General features: G+C 37.5%; 1 protein-coding gene across 2 annotated transcripts in view; it reads right to left on the bottom strand.

Moving 5' to 3' along the window:
• The window catches only part of G2E3 (G2/M-phase specific E3 ubiquitin protein ligase), a 34,218-nt gene that overhangs the window by 6,859 nt on the left and 12,515 nt on the right, over window positions 1–14,844 (bottom strand). Inside the window, exons 5-13 of one of the 2 annotated variants that reach the window (XM_084791812.1) lie at window positions 14,394–14,518; window positions 13,651–13,816; window positions 11,747–11,853; window positions 11,048–11,164; window positions 9,986–10,110; window positions 9,751–9,880; window positions 6,914–7,218; window positions 4,085–4,266; window positions 2,368–2,540 (exon numbers count right to left, since the gene is read on the bottom strand). In XM_084791812.1, the coding sequence (XP_084647938.1) occupies window positions 2,368–2,540; window positions 4,085–4,266; window positions 6,914–7,218; window positions 9,751–9,880; window positions 9,986–10,110; window positions 11,048–11,164; window positions 11,747–11,853; window positions 13,651–13,816; window positions 14,394–14,518 (1,430 nt within the window). The remainder of the gene's footprint in view (window positions 1–2,367; window positions 2,541–4,084; window positions 4,267–6,913; window positions 7,219–9,750; window positions 9,881–9,985; window positions 10,111–11,047; window positions 11,165–11,746; window positions 11,854–13,650; window positions 13,817–14,393; window positions 14,519–14,844) is intronic. The other variant, XM_084791813.1, reaches the window with a different exon arrangement.

The following is a 14,844-nucleotide window of genomic DNA, read 5'->3' on the forward strand; positions in this document are numbered from 1 at the left end:
AAATATATAAGCCTAAGGAACCCATTCCCATCCAAACCACCAGACACCTTTTCACTGGGGCTGAGGAGGTGGCTTAGTGGGCAAATTGCTGGCTCCGTCCATAAGCATGATGATCTGGGTAAAGAGCTCCAGAACCCAGGGCTTAAAACAAAACAAAAAAGAAAGAAAAGAAAGTCAGACACTCAAGAAAAGGGTGCTGAGGTAGGCAGAACTGTGGAGATTCCTGGTCAACCAGTCTAGCAGAAATGTCCTGTTTATGGAGAGGTCCTGTCTTCTGGGGGTAAGAAAATAGCAATGAAGGCAGGCAGCCAACACAGTCAGCTGGCCTCAACACAGGCAGACATGCGAGAGCAAGTGCATGCACGCACAAGCACATACACAAACACAAACAGGGAGAAGAAGGAAAGACCACAATCAAGAATATTTCTGGCAGCCACGTGGTGGTGGCACATCCCTTTAATCCCAGCACTTGGGAGGCAGAAGCAGGTGGATCACTGTGAGTTCGAAGCCAGCCTGGTCTACAAAGGGAGTCCAGGACAGACAAGGACACAGAGAAACCCTGTCTTGAAAAAAAAGGAAAAAAAAAGAGAGAGAGAATATTTCTGGCTTACAATGTCTGTAGGTCGTAGGCTAGATCACTAGCACTGAAAAAATTTAAAAGTTGCCTTTATTTCTCAACTTTTCAAAGGCATCATGTGTGTATATATAGAGTGTACAGAGCTTTGAAACTGTACTAAGTAGGAATAAAGAAAAGAACTTTTGTATTGTCTTATCTAGAACAAGTCCAAGACTACCATTATCTGGAAATACTTTGATTCATTCTGCTACATTGTTCTTTCCTTTCCAGTCACTGCAGCAATACTCTGTTATCTTAATCCTTCTTTTGCTAGTCCTCCCAATACTTGCTCTCCACTCAAATGTGGGAAGTGCTTTATCTCAAAATTCCCAATAAGCTTGAGCAATAGACATTTCAACATGAAGCTGCTGTTCATTTTCGTACGACTAGCATAATAGAAGTATTATCAATTCCAAGCTCAATGATGGTTAACTTGGTGGTATACATAAAAACGGGAAAACCAAAAGAGCAACAACCCAACCAACTATCAACAACAAGAACAACGAAAAAAACTCAAGCTGGGACAAAAAAGGAGGTTTGGATATTTTCAAAATACCCATGGAAGAAATGACAAGACAACATAGGTGAATAAAAGAGTAAAATCAGAAAAGGAAGATGAATTGGGAAAGGGCAGAAACGGATTAACAAGGGAGGAGAGAACATGTGTCAATGTGAAGCCTACTAAGATTTGCCATGTTTGCGAATCATGAATATGAATTATTAACCACCATGGAGAAAACACTTCATTTCCTTTTGTAGTGGAGAAGGCTCCTTTTCCCACGGACCCAAAGCCCCATGTGTGCCTTCTCAGTCAAAACCAGGAGACACTCCCCTACAGCTCTGTGTGGGAAATGGTCACCTCTGTTCTTACTTGGTCCCAACCAGCCCTTATTCTGGGGAGAGGTTAGGCTAACCTTCGCTTCTGGGTACCTCAGTAATTTTCTTAGTTTTTAGGCCTTTTAAAAAAAAGAACATAAAAGGTAGAATTAGTTTTGAGCTTTGTTTCTTGAAACTGCAACTCTTATTTATCATTCAGGTTTTAATTTAAAGACACTTAATAGGGTGATCTAGAGTACTCATCTATATGAAAAGAAAAAAAGACAAGTGAATGATAATGATTTTATGCTCTTAGCATAAAGATCTATTAATAAATAAATGAAGTACCAGAGGAAAGCTGTGTGTGTATGTATGTATACATGTATATATGTAAGTATATCATTTAGAAATCCATTTCTAATAAAATGCATTTGTATTTTGGATATTAACTATAATTAAAAATAATACATAGTAGTTACAATCTTAGAGTCAGAAAATATTTAGATATACTTAAGTCATGTGTTAAACTGCAGTGCTAAAAAGCCAAATGCCCACCAATATGAAACTGACTATGGCGGAAGACAAATTGATACCAAAATAATGGATGGATTCTTGAAGAGCAATAAAACAGAAAAGGAACCAGGCATACTGGCACACCTTTTAAATCCCAGCACTCAGGAAGTAGAGGCAGGTGGATCTCTGAGTTCAAGGCCAGCCTAGTCTACAGAGTGAGTTCCAGAACAGCCAAGACTACACAGTGAAACCCTGTCTCAAAACAGAAAACAAAACCAAACAAAAACAAATTTACAAAGGAGAGGGATGTCTAAACATTGCTATGGAGTAGTCATATTCTCTGAAATTAAACATTTATATTTATCACCAAATAAACTAAGTGTAATTTAATAGAATCTTTACCATAAAAACAAATAACTTACCTCTCAAAGGGTGCTGCGACTCTCTTAATTACATGGAAGAAGAGAATGTCTTTTACCAAAATGTATTTATCACTTAATGTTGTCATAAGTCTTAAGCATCGACTAAACTCTAGGTAGTTATAGCATTCATTTATTATTGAGTTTAAACTCTCCATATTGGCTGCATTATTTATCTGTAACACATGAGAAAATACACTCACGTTATCCATTTGTTCTGAGCAATAGCTACAATTCAAATGAGACACATTTTATATTCTAGTTTTAAAGCTGTGTATGTGAAGGCATGTGCTCGTGAGGGCCGGTGTCTGTAGAGATACGGAGCTACAAGTGGTTGGGGAGGTGGTACTGGGAAATAAGTTCCATCTGCTGCCAATGTCAGTACCTGTTTCTGTTTCTTCAGACAGGGTTTAACTCTGTTTGGCCTGCCTGGAATTCTGTATGAAGACCTGGGTGATCATGAATTATAGGATGCACCTGTCTCTGCCTCCGTGTGCTGGGATTACTGGCATGCAGCACCACTCCAGGCCACAGTATGTACTCTTAACTGCAGATCAGATCTCTAGTCCTATATACAATTCTCAGTACACAGGGTATAATAAAATTATGCCGAGTAATTATTAGAGAAATCCCTTTTTTCCATCCTGGAAATGACACAACTGAAGACAAAACTAATTTCCACAGGATACCCTCTGGCATCCACATGTACATCATGACATGAACACATGTCACACCCAGTAAATCCTACAGGCTATTGATAGTCCCTATCCTAAAACCAAAAAAATCAAAACAAAACAAAAAAAAAAATTTCTTATGCATACCTCAAACATTGTCTGACTCCACGACAGTATATTACGTGAATGCTCTTCTGAGGAGGCTATGTCTTAAGAAGATTAAGGACTCCAGTGTCAGACTAAAACCACAAAGGCATCCAGCCGTATGTACTAAACAACCACAGGGTTCTCTGCCTGTGCTGTGTGAGAGAACCACTGTCGGACTACGTGACCCACTTCTGGTAAGGCAATCTAATTAAATCTCCCTTATGTTCAATCCCCATTAGTTGTGGTAGCATTCCTTCAGTTCCAGAACTAGGGAGGCAGACACAGGTGGGTCTCTGAGGCCATCAGCTCTACACACTGTGTTCCAGACCATCCAGGGCTGTATAGAGAGAGACTCAAACAACAACACACACACACACACATTCATTCCATCACTTCTGTTCCTTTAGAGAACCCTGGGATCTCTCTTCATACCTAGAGGAGGAAGAATCAACATTCTGACCAGTGAAACTCCGCCTCCTCCTCAGATCAACCTTCCCAGGGAAGTCCATTTTAACTGCTTTCAGGGACATTAAGGAACGTCCCTGCCTCTGTCTCTATCAAGCTTTGGCCATTTTGACTATAAATCTAAGTAAACCAAATACTTGTTTTATAAACATTAAACATGGCACAATGTTCATCTCTAGCTATCTGACTTTTATGGGTTTTTTTAGTTTTCTTTGTTGTTTTTGTCTTTTTAAGACAGGGTCTCACTATGTAGCCCAGGTTAGCAATTGAACTCTTAAATTGGTGATGCTTATATAGACATGTTCAAGCAAGCTGAGTTGTATTGGTTCATAAACTGGTTCTTAACTCTTTGGATAAGCATAACAAATCTATCATTTATATTAAAATGCAGTGAGAATGTAATTTATACTTCAACAAATAGGTATGTTTCTTACTTTCATTATAATTTTTGCCACATCAGGGTCTGAAACATCATCCAAAATTGGGTGAGTATTTTCTGGTCCGTAAGCAAGGCAGTTAAATAAAGTTTCAGAAAAGAAACCAGGCGCAGGACCTCCATGAACTAAAGAAATGGCAATCATTCTGCCAGCTTCATAGTAATGATTCTCTTTCAGAGCTGTAAACACAGGTGAAAATAAATAGAAGAATTTCAAGATATTTAAGAATTTCAGAATATTTACGAAAATCATCATTTAAAACAAAGACATACTCAAAAAGTAATTTAAAAATCTAAACATTTGGAAAATAACCATAAGAAGCTACCATCCTGTATATAGACCTTCCCCAGAAATCTATTTAAAGCATCCTACTTGGATATAAATAACCTATTGTAGAACAAAATGTAAATTGTAAAATGATTATTAATATGAATAAAAATACTTAAAATTACAATAGGAACAGTTTATCTTTAGCTAACTAATTACCCAACTAGCACAGAAAGACTAGGGCTTATTTAGTTAATTGGTCTTGAGCACAATACTGAGCAATCACTACTCCATCCATGCTAGTCTAGCTTCCGCCCAGCCAACCCCACCGTCTCGCACTGTTTAATTCTCACTTAACTCTAACATCCTCTCTTGATGCTTCCTGGACATCTCCTTGTGGCTCAATCCCCACTTCCTTTCCCTTTTCCTCCCCCTGCTTGAATCGGATGTCCCACCCTATTCTATCACTTAGTATTGGCTGCTCAGCAGTTATTGGCAAAATAGAGAACAGATGGTGAGCATGTTTACACAGGAGATACTTACAATAAACATTACAATGCCATAATCAGATTGAAACCAGATAATGGGATAGGGAAATCAGCATTTGAATGAACAAGTGTAAAATTTACACAGTGCACAATAACATTGTATCAACAGTAAATCTTTGGGAAAATAAAATATCTATAATCAGGGGCTGGAGATAAGACACAGAGGACAAGGGTTCAGTTCTCAGCCCCAATATGGTGGCTAAGAACCACTTGTAACTCCAATTCCAGGGGGAGCTGATGGCCTTCTCCGACCTTTGCAGGCACACAAGTGGTGCATAGGCGATGCAGGCAAAACACTCATTCACATGAAATAATTAAAATCTTTAAAAAATGTGACTATAATTAATTGTATTGTAGTAAGCGTAAATCTTTTGGCTTACTTTTACCTGTTAAGTAAATACATAAATAGTTTGGCTCTACTTTTTCCCCAAGTACTAGGTTGTAAAATTTTCTCAAACTTTCAAAAATTAGTTTAAAACTACAGCTATCAGATGCAACAGACTAGAATATACTACAGTACAAAGCATCCCTTACTACTGGCTACCATTTTATATAATTTAGTTCAAATACATATTTTTACCAAATCAATTCATACATACGAAATAAGTGAGTCAAAGGATATGAACATTCTCTAAGGTTGTTGCTATAGGTTATCATAATAAAAGTTGAGATTTAAATACTTTAAATACTTGAAAAAAAGCTATTCAAAATATTTTATCAACTATGATGGGTGAGAAAGATATGTAAATTTTCATTTACAACTATACTAGTTTTCTAAAATAATTAGTAACATTTATAATATTATATCTTGAACAATAATCTTATTTGTAGCTACATTTTGCAGCTGAAAATAACCGACATCCAGAGAGGGTAATTTATCTTTGAAGTGAAAGGGACTGGGTAGTTACAGACCTGAATTCAGGGTTTACAGCTTCTACTTCTGTGCTTCCCACTGTGCCACACTGAGTAACAACTATCTATTTGGGAACGAATGAGGGGTAGTGGTAGAACTACAAAGTTTATACTATAAATGAAAAAAATCATGCTTCAGGCAATGATAAAGAAAGTGAAATGTAATAAATGTTCCCACTCTTTTTTCAATTTCCTTGTTGAAAAAAACACTGAATTACTCCTTGTTTTTAAGTGTTTACTGCAAGCAAAATAGATCTTCACCAATACTTAAGGCAGAAAAGCACATAGGAAATCATTAAAAGAAAACCCTATATAAAGTATGTGTCAAAGTCTCAACTCCAGGGCAGTAGCCGCACAATTGCCTCACATTCCCAATATTCTGGGCTGAGTCTTAGTGTGTTTTTAAAAAAAGGTTACACATGAATCTTAAAAAGGTTTAACACAAATTCCATGTTGTTAAAAAAACACACACAAAGTGCTTAATTGTAAGAATGAACAAAGGCTGGTTAGGGTGGCACACGCCTTTAATCCCACTCTAGAGGTAGAGGCAGGCTGATCTTGGAGTTCAAGTCCAGCGTGGTCTACACAGCAAGTTCCAGGGCTGCCAAGACTAAACAGAGAAACCCATCTCCAAAAACTAAACAGAATGAACAGGAAGAGCCCAAATAACTATCCATTTCATCTGGTGACGCTAGTCAAACGAAACTTTAAAAAATTATCAAGTTTAAAAAAAACATATTTAGTTATGAAACCTTTATGCATACTGCTACAGTACAGATAATTAAATTATGTGCATGCGTAAGAGCCCTGGTGCCCAAGGAGGGCATAGGTGTTGGATGCCCTGAAGATGGAGTCACAGGTCGTTGCGAGCTGCTTGATGTGGGTAGTGAAAACAGAACATGGGTCTTTTCAAGCACAACAAGCATTCTTAACCACTAAACCATCTCTCCAACCCTAGATATGCTTAAATCTTTACTTTTAAACAACAAAGGTAAATTATTACAGATATACCAAAAGAATATTAGTTCTTACCAAGTACCTGGTTTGGGTTTTGGCTATACATGCTAACTTCATAATGTATAATAATAAAAATAGTTACCTTGATAATCTAGAGACAAGTTCTTTGCCAAGGACCCTTCAAACACTGATGAATTCTCAAGATGGTGCATTAAGTGACTCAGAAATTCCTGCTTTGATCCAGGATGGTCTCTTCCAAACTCATTTCCATTAACATACACTACTTCAATGGTGTGTGAAGGATTAAACTTCTGACACTGGAATTGATCTAAGGCACTCCTCCAAACATTGGCTTTGCTGATGTATAATCTCTTAGCTTTGTTTTTAATTTGGAATCCTAACTCTATCAATATTGTTGAAATGTCTCTCCTAAATTTGCTGTCTTGCCTATAAAACAGATTTGAATAAAGAATATTAAAGTAGTTTATGAGAAACAGCAGTTATAGAACATTAAAAGTGGCAGGGTTTTCGTTTGTTTCTTTTGTTCTGCTTTTAAGTTTAGAAAGATATTCTTTTTATGATACTGGACACAAAAACTAAAGCATCTATCTGAGTACCTACTTTTAAATTCCCCTGATCTAATCACCTGCCAACTTATAATAATTTGCAGCAATAATATTTTGAATGCCTAATTCAGTGGACTCAGGTTTAAGGGTATAAGGCTCAAATTCTTACTTTCAGGTCAATAGCTAAAGCAACTCAATTGTATCAGTAATTATTTTCAATAATGAAGCATGAACTGACAATACAGCTAATAACTACCAACAGCACTCACATTCCCTTAAATATCTTTTAGTTTGGTTCATCTAGGCCAAAAATGCTCACAGTATCATCATGAGCTGGTTACAAATGCAAACCCTCAAGCCCCAAGGCCCATCTGCACAAACAGAACCTCTGTGTATGAACATCCATGAATCCCATGAATTGGTTTAGCTAGTTTCTGTGCATGGATCACCTTTCTGTACCATTTGTCCTACCCCAGACACTGCAGCCACATTTGATTACAACAGTGGATTCCTGGCTCCTTAGGAATGCCAGTGCTGTTCTTCAAGCACATGACTGGACATTAAAAAAGAAACAAACAGTCACGTTTCTCTAATGCAACATCTTTGGAAACCTAAATATTACAATTATTTTCAAACTATATTAACATAGGACAATGAACCACTTTAATATGCAAGTGCCTTAACAAATTATTATAAACGTTTTTCAGTTGAATTAGCAAATGGAAATTACTCGCCTTTTGGACAAGTATTTATTGTTCTACTTGTCTGCAAATGGAATTATCAATTTTTTTTTAATCCTCTCCCCCCCTTTTTTGTCTTTTAAAATCTTCTTAACAAGAAAGAACTTCATGCCTAGCTCCTTTTTTCCTTATGGGAAGAAATAAAGCTCTAATTTTCTTTTCTTTCTTTCTTTTTTTTCAAGTTTTACAATGTTAAGAATCTTAACTATAGGGCTGGAGAGATGGCTCAGAGGTTAAGGGCACAGGCTGTTCTTCTAGAAGTCCTGAGTTCAATTCCTAGCAACCGAATGGTGGCTCCCAACCATCTATAATGTGATCTAATGTGTTCTTCTGGTGTGCAGATGAACATGGAGGCAGAACACTGTAAATAAGTAAATAAATTAAAAAAAAAAGAATCACAACTATAAAACCATACCTGGCAAAACAAAAAATTTAATTCTAGTTTTGTTTGTGTTTAAATAAACACTTATGAAAATAAGAGTAATTATATGGATACTCCTCAAATTTCTAAAGGGAAAGAGCTGACATTTAACGCTCCTGACACTGACTATATATAAAACAAACAATGGTTATAACATCAAAAAAACAAAACAAAACAAAACAAAAATCAACAACAAAAGAAAAACCCAAGTCTTTGTGTTGTTTCATTGATGGCCACGGTGTGCGTGATAACTGAATTTCTTCTTGCTTTAGTATATAACTGAGTAATGATTTTAGGTTTTTCTTTTTTCTTTCTTCTTTTTCTTTTTCTTTTTTTTTTTTACTCCTGAGACATGGTTTCTTTGTGTAGCCTTGGCTGTCCTGGACTCACTTTGTAGACCAGGCTGGCCTCAAACTCAGAGATCTGCGGCCTCTGCCTCCCAAGGAATTGAGTAATGCAAAGATATTTTCCAGAATATTTGTATCTTTAAAATTATTTTAATTATGACTCAATATATAAGAAAAACAGTAAAGCTGATTGATGTAACCTGATATTTTGCCTCCTTTTCCCCCTTCCTCCTCTCCTCCTTTATGACACAGGTTCTCATGTCGCCTGGGCTGGTCTCCAATTCACTATGTAGCTGAGACTACTTAGGTATGTGAGCATGCTGAGCTAGGCTATCTCCTCCTAGCTTTCCTTGACTTCATGTATCACATGTTGATGTTAGTGTTTGGGTGATCTGCTAAAGAAGACCCCAAGTAAGTATGTAAAAACAAAGTGTTTTTATTCTAACATGCTAGGTAGGATCACCTCTCTCCTCTAGAGGGCGACCTCTGGCTTCCCCGGCCAGGGGACTGTCCACATGTCCCCTCAGTGACTCAAAAGGTCCCCAGAAACCACACAGCCAATCCTGAATCCCCTTCTACATTCTGACTCAATTCTGACCAATTAAAACTTGTCACAAATCCCTCCAACTGTCTATAAATTGAGCCTGCATGCTCATTTCAGAGTCGCCCTCTAGAGGAGAGAGGCGATCCTAGCATGCTAGAATTTTAAAAAAACTGTTTTTGAATACTGCCTTGGGGTCTTTCTTCAGCAGATTACCCAACCCTAACAGTTGAGTCCTACAGTTTGAAAACTCATTCTTCTAAACAATTGCAAGATCAGTCAACATCCTAAGTGTGTGTGGCATCTGAAATCATCATTTTCTTCAAAGTGATTTTTATGTTTTTCTAAAATTCAAAATACATACCTCAGTAGTTCCTTATGCTGGACTACAGTTGAGTGTCTGGGGAGCTTAGGTGACGACTCTTCCAACAAGCAGTCAGTAACTGTCACATTAGTAGAGTTGGCTAGTGGGTGTTTGGGGGCCTTTCGGAAATCTACATATTTAAATCTCAAGGTTAGCTTAACAGAAACACAGGTAACCATTTACAACAACATGCACTTGGACAAAAGCATCTTTATTCAAAATTACAGGCCATTACCTGAATTGTAGGTAATTCTTCTACATTCCAAACACTCCCAGTTTTGTTCCCATGACTGTAGTGAGGAACAGGCTAAGTGTGTTCCGCTAGAACCACAGCTCTGACAGCGCTTTACTTCCCATTTGCTGAGGACATAAAGAAAAGGACATATGCATGTTCTGTTAGTGCTGGAATACACTCAGATCACCAGCTGTGACTAAAGTGCAGTCATCCGCCATGTACCACAACCAACCTAGCAAAGGCAGGAAAAGTCTATGCCTTCAATGTTTCATTTCCCCTTTAAAGTCCTGATTGATTTAAGTATGGTCCACCTAAGCAATCCAGGTTAACCTGCAATCACTATGTAGCCAGGCTGGCCATGAGCCAGTGATCTTCCTACCTCATTCTCCTAGGTGCTGGCATTACTGGCATGCCCCACCACACCTGACTCTAAAGTGTTTTCTCTCTTTCATTTAATGATTATAATATCTTCCTATAAACATCCAGAACTTAAAATCTAAACTAATACCAACATAAACACACACATACACACAGAATATAAATATCAGAAAGGGTTAAGATACTCTAAGCTTCCCATATTAAGGAAGATTACATTAACAGGAAAAATAACATGTTTTTAGGGAGAGTGATTAGGACAGAGACAACAGAGAGAAAGCTACAAGTACATGGTGGCAGGGGGTGGGGGGAGCGGAGGGGTGGGGGGGATGGAGGAAAGAGAGTCACATACATCATCTCTCATAAGTGTTCTGGAGAAATTAAAGTATCTAGGTCTGGGACTTCTAGCCTCTGAAGTACCAAGTCTTCAGTGTTTTGTTACAGAAGCTGTGTGTAATTTACATTTATGGCACCGCCTCAACTTGGAATAGCCTCATGAAAATTTAACAACAGTAACAACAACAAAAAGGTACTATAAGGACCTCAAAAATTTCTCTGCAAACATACACAATAAACACGTTTCATCTCAAGTTAGAACTTCAAGCATCCTATTTCACTAGAAAATCTATACTCTTAGCTAAAGTCTTAGGAAGGAACAACTAAACGGAAGGCCACTTGCACAAGTACCTGTTGGGTTCGTTATAGTCTCGACCTTTTTTGCAATGGCATCTTCGAACATCACAGCGGTCATGGCTCTGCAACAGCTCTTGATACGCATTTTCTTCTAATTCCCAGGATGCATCTCTACAATGAAGTAAGATACAAAGTGTGCTTTGGTTTAACAGACTCAATAATAACAAGGATGAAAGTTAGTCTTTCTAGGCTGGCCTTTTCGGCACAGAAATTCATTAAGTTACTACTTCATCTTACAGTTTCACAGTCAACTTTCAAATACTAAGTGAAAAGTTGAACAGAAATTTTCTACCCTCCACACTTTTTTCTAGTATTTCATTTCCACCTTTGGTTGGTATACTCTAGCCTAGCTCCAAACTCAAGTCTCTCTCCAGGTTCTCAAGTGCTGATATTATAAATGTGTTTGTTTTGGCGTTTCTTTTTCTCACTCTCCATGCCCCAACACTATGTAGCCTACCTAGGCAAGTCCGGAAGTCACATCACGGCCCATGTTGACCTATACATCCTGAGCCTCCCAAGGACTGCAATCCAATTTTTACTTTCAATTTTATACTCACTGCTCTTTTCCATTTTAAACACATTTACTCTGGCTTAGTATCTATGAAAAGCAACTTGAAGATGTTGTACAAATCAGCCAGAGATGGACTCGACTGAGCTACTAAGAGACACATAAAAAAGCCAAATGTTACTCACTTTTCAGGAATATGAATTCCCATTCTCAACATTTCCTTCTGAAAGATGTCAGTGTTATTGCATAGTGTACACCTGAAGAAAAACACTCCTGCATTTATTGCTTGAACCTACAGAGGGAAATGGGGAAATCGATTGTTACCACTGCATCTCTCATCATGTTGTGAACTATCTAATAGTCAATATGCTATTTTTCCCTTATTGGATCATGAAAATATTTTTTGTGTTAACGGTTGCTAGAGCTATAAGCAGAGTTGCCCTAAACTCAGACAGAATTTTCCTCAGTTTAAAAAAATCACCTAATTCTTGGCAAATTGTTGCCCATGGAAGACGATACCTTAATAAACATGGGGCGTGACACAAAGATGTATCTGGTAGAAAAAGAAAACAAACAGAAACAAGCAGAGACAAAGAATGCCTGAGCAGCTAGCACAAAACGTGCTGAGGACAGCAGGACTGTGACAGGGAGGCCCACACTGAGGAAGGAGCAGTCTCTCCATCCTCACGCCTAGCCTCTCGTCACAGCACGTCTATGCGCAGGACTCAAAGCAGTCAGAGACAACACTGCCCAGCCACACTGTAAGCTCACGTAAGATGCTTCTGCTTTTAGTTAGATTCTGGAATCAAGAGTGAAAAGGTTTCTATAAATCCTGTTAGAAAGTGACTGAAGAATCGGTGTGTTCTAATTAATTATAGTAACTCCTTATTGATATTTATAATAATCAAGTTTCTACGTGGATATTAGTCTAAATTAAGTTTGTAAAAAAGAGCACTAAGTTTTTGGTTTGCAGCATTATTTCTAGGGTCTGCCGCACCTTTCCCAATAGTACTGTGTGTGCACGTTAATATGAGACAGGCACTCTATAGTGAGCTAGATCCCAGCCAAATGCTAGTTTTCAATAACAAAGTGCTCATTAAAACTCATGTAAACATTAGGTCAAATCTAAGAACTCTTACCAGGTGTGGTGGCGCAAGCCTGTAATCCCAGCACACGGAAGGCGGAGGTAGGTGGATTGCTGTAAATTCAAGGCCAGCCTGGTCTACAAAGTGAGTTCAGGCCAACTGAGGCTAAACAGAGAAACAAACAAACAAAACCTCTGGTTTTATTGCTAAAAAATCCAAAATAAATCTTTACAAAATTAAGACACACTAGTCAATAGGTAATACAAATCTTTAAGAAATGTTGTTTTAAAAGGCTCTCACATAAAATTAAATTATACTTCATGATGTTTATTAACTATACTTTCTGGTTCTCTGATAAATACATTTGTGTGTGAGAATTAAGCAGTTCCAATAAAACAGGCTCCAATTCACCCCTTCTAAAAGAAGAATAATCTCTATAAATATATCTCTAAGACTTTTTTGAAATGTAAGGTAATTTCACATCTGATAACTTTCAAAAAGTTTGTGAACAATCAATATTTTATTTTAAGCTTTACAAAACCAACTCTAAAAGCTACATCTTTGTTATTTGGCACGGTGTTGTCTAGCAGCAGTTCCCAACTTTTATATTATATATACAATACTAAATACTTGGGATTTCTTGCAAAATATTTAAGTATTTTCTAAGTAAAGACAATACAACTATGCTGACTTTGTGTCTCTCTGCTTGTTTGTAGTGTTAAATGTAGGGGCCTATGCACACTAGGCAAGCAATCTATCACTGAACAACATCTCTGGCGCCAATGTTGGCTTTTACGATACCATTTGTTTATTTGTGCAGAGTAAACATAAATTTATTAAGAAAAAGTAAGAAAAGAGCTCCTAAGAGTAAAATAAGTTCCAAGAGAGAAATAAGGGTACTTTATGATATTCTATCTCATTGACAACTTGACACCAGATTAAAATTCAAGTTGGCCAGCAACAGATTTTATATTAAGGAGACCAAGACTCCGGTGTCATCTTACCTGTAAACAGTCTCTGTGAAACCAAGCATTCTTACAGCATGGACTCTGTAATACATTGTACGTAGGAATTGGCTCGATAAACTCCAAACAGATGGTGCATGGTAAAGAGTCTCTATACTTATTAGCTGTAATGACTTGAATCGGTCGATGTGTCCAGCAAAATGACCTAAAACCAGAAATTATTTAAGAATAAATAAGCAAGAGAAAACACAAGTTGGTTAACATTATGATTAACATACTTAGGAGAAAATTCTCTTCTGTTTCACAAATGGGGTCCATTTTAGACATTGCAACTCTCAAGTTTTATCAGACACAGTTAACTCCTAAGGAAATCATATAGAATGCAATATTATATACATCTACAAACACATCTTGTGTATCTTAAGATATGTAATATGTATGTATAAATTCAGTAAGCTTTAAAAGTAATTTTACATGGAAAGTAGATCTTTGAGCTACTCCTCATCATTCTTATAATTTTCTTAATTAAATTAAAAAATAAATATATATATAAGGTATTTTGCCAGCATATACATATTTGTACAACAATTGCATGGCAGGTGCCCATAAATGACAGAAGAGGGTACTGGTTCCCTTGGAACTGAAGTTTCCAACAGTTTGAGATGCCATGTGGGTGCTGGGAAGTAAGCCTGTGTCCTCTGCAAGAGCAGCCAGTGCTCTTGACTGTTGAATCATCATTCCAGACCCTCACAGTATATATTTAACGAAGTCAAATAACTCACGCAAAATTGCCAGTAAACTGGAAAATACACTCTTTCTGAAGTCCGCAGGGCAAGTGATAACTTCGTTTACACTGGGGTACAACACATCCAATTGAAGCACCATTTTTCTTGCAAACTGTGCACTTCTAAAGGAAATATAAAAACAGGAGCATAATACAAACATTCAGTACTATAGTACAACCAATCTATTAATGAGTATTCCTTGTGAAGAGATTGAAAAATATTGCTATAGTGACAGTATACTCTATCCTAACCCAAAAGACAAAGTCTTAAGATATGTGCTGGGTAGATGACAGTCTAGAGTCATCAAAGAAAATGCCTCCATTAAAGTGACCTGTTGGCAAGTCTGTAGGAGCACCCTGATGATCGACTAGTGTGTGGGAGCTCAGCATACTGTGGCTGGCCGGGTGGTCCTGGGTCAAATAGGAAAGCGGGCTGAGCAAGCCATGGG

The sequence above is a fragment of the Acomys minous genome (genome assembly GCF_964271855.1).
Source record: "Acomys minous genome assembly, chromosome: 8".
In the NCBI taxonomy this organism is placed as follows: Eukaryota; Metazoa; Chordata; class Mammalia; order Rodentia; family Muridae; genus Acomys; species Acomys minous.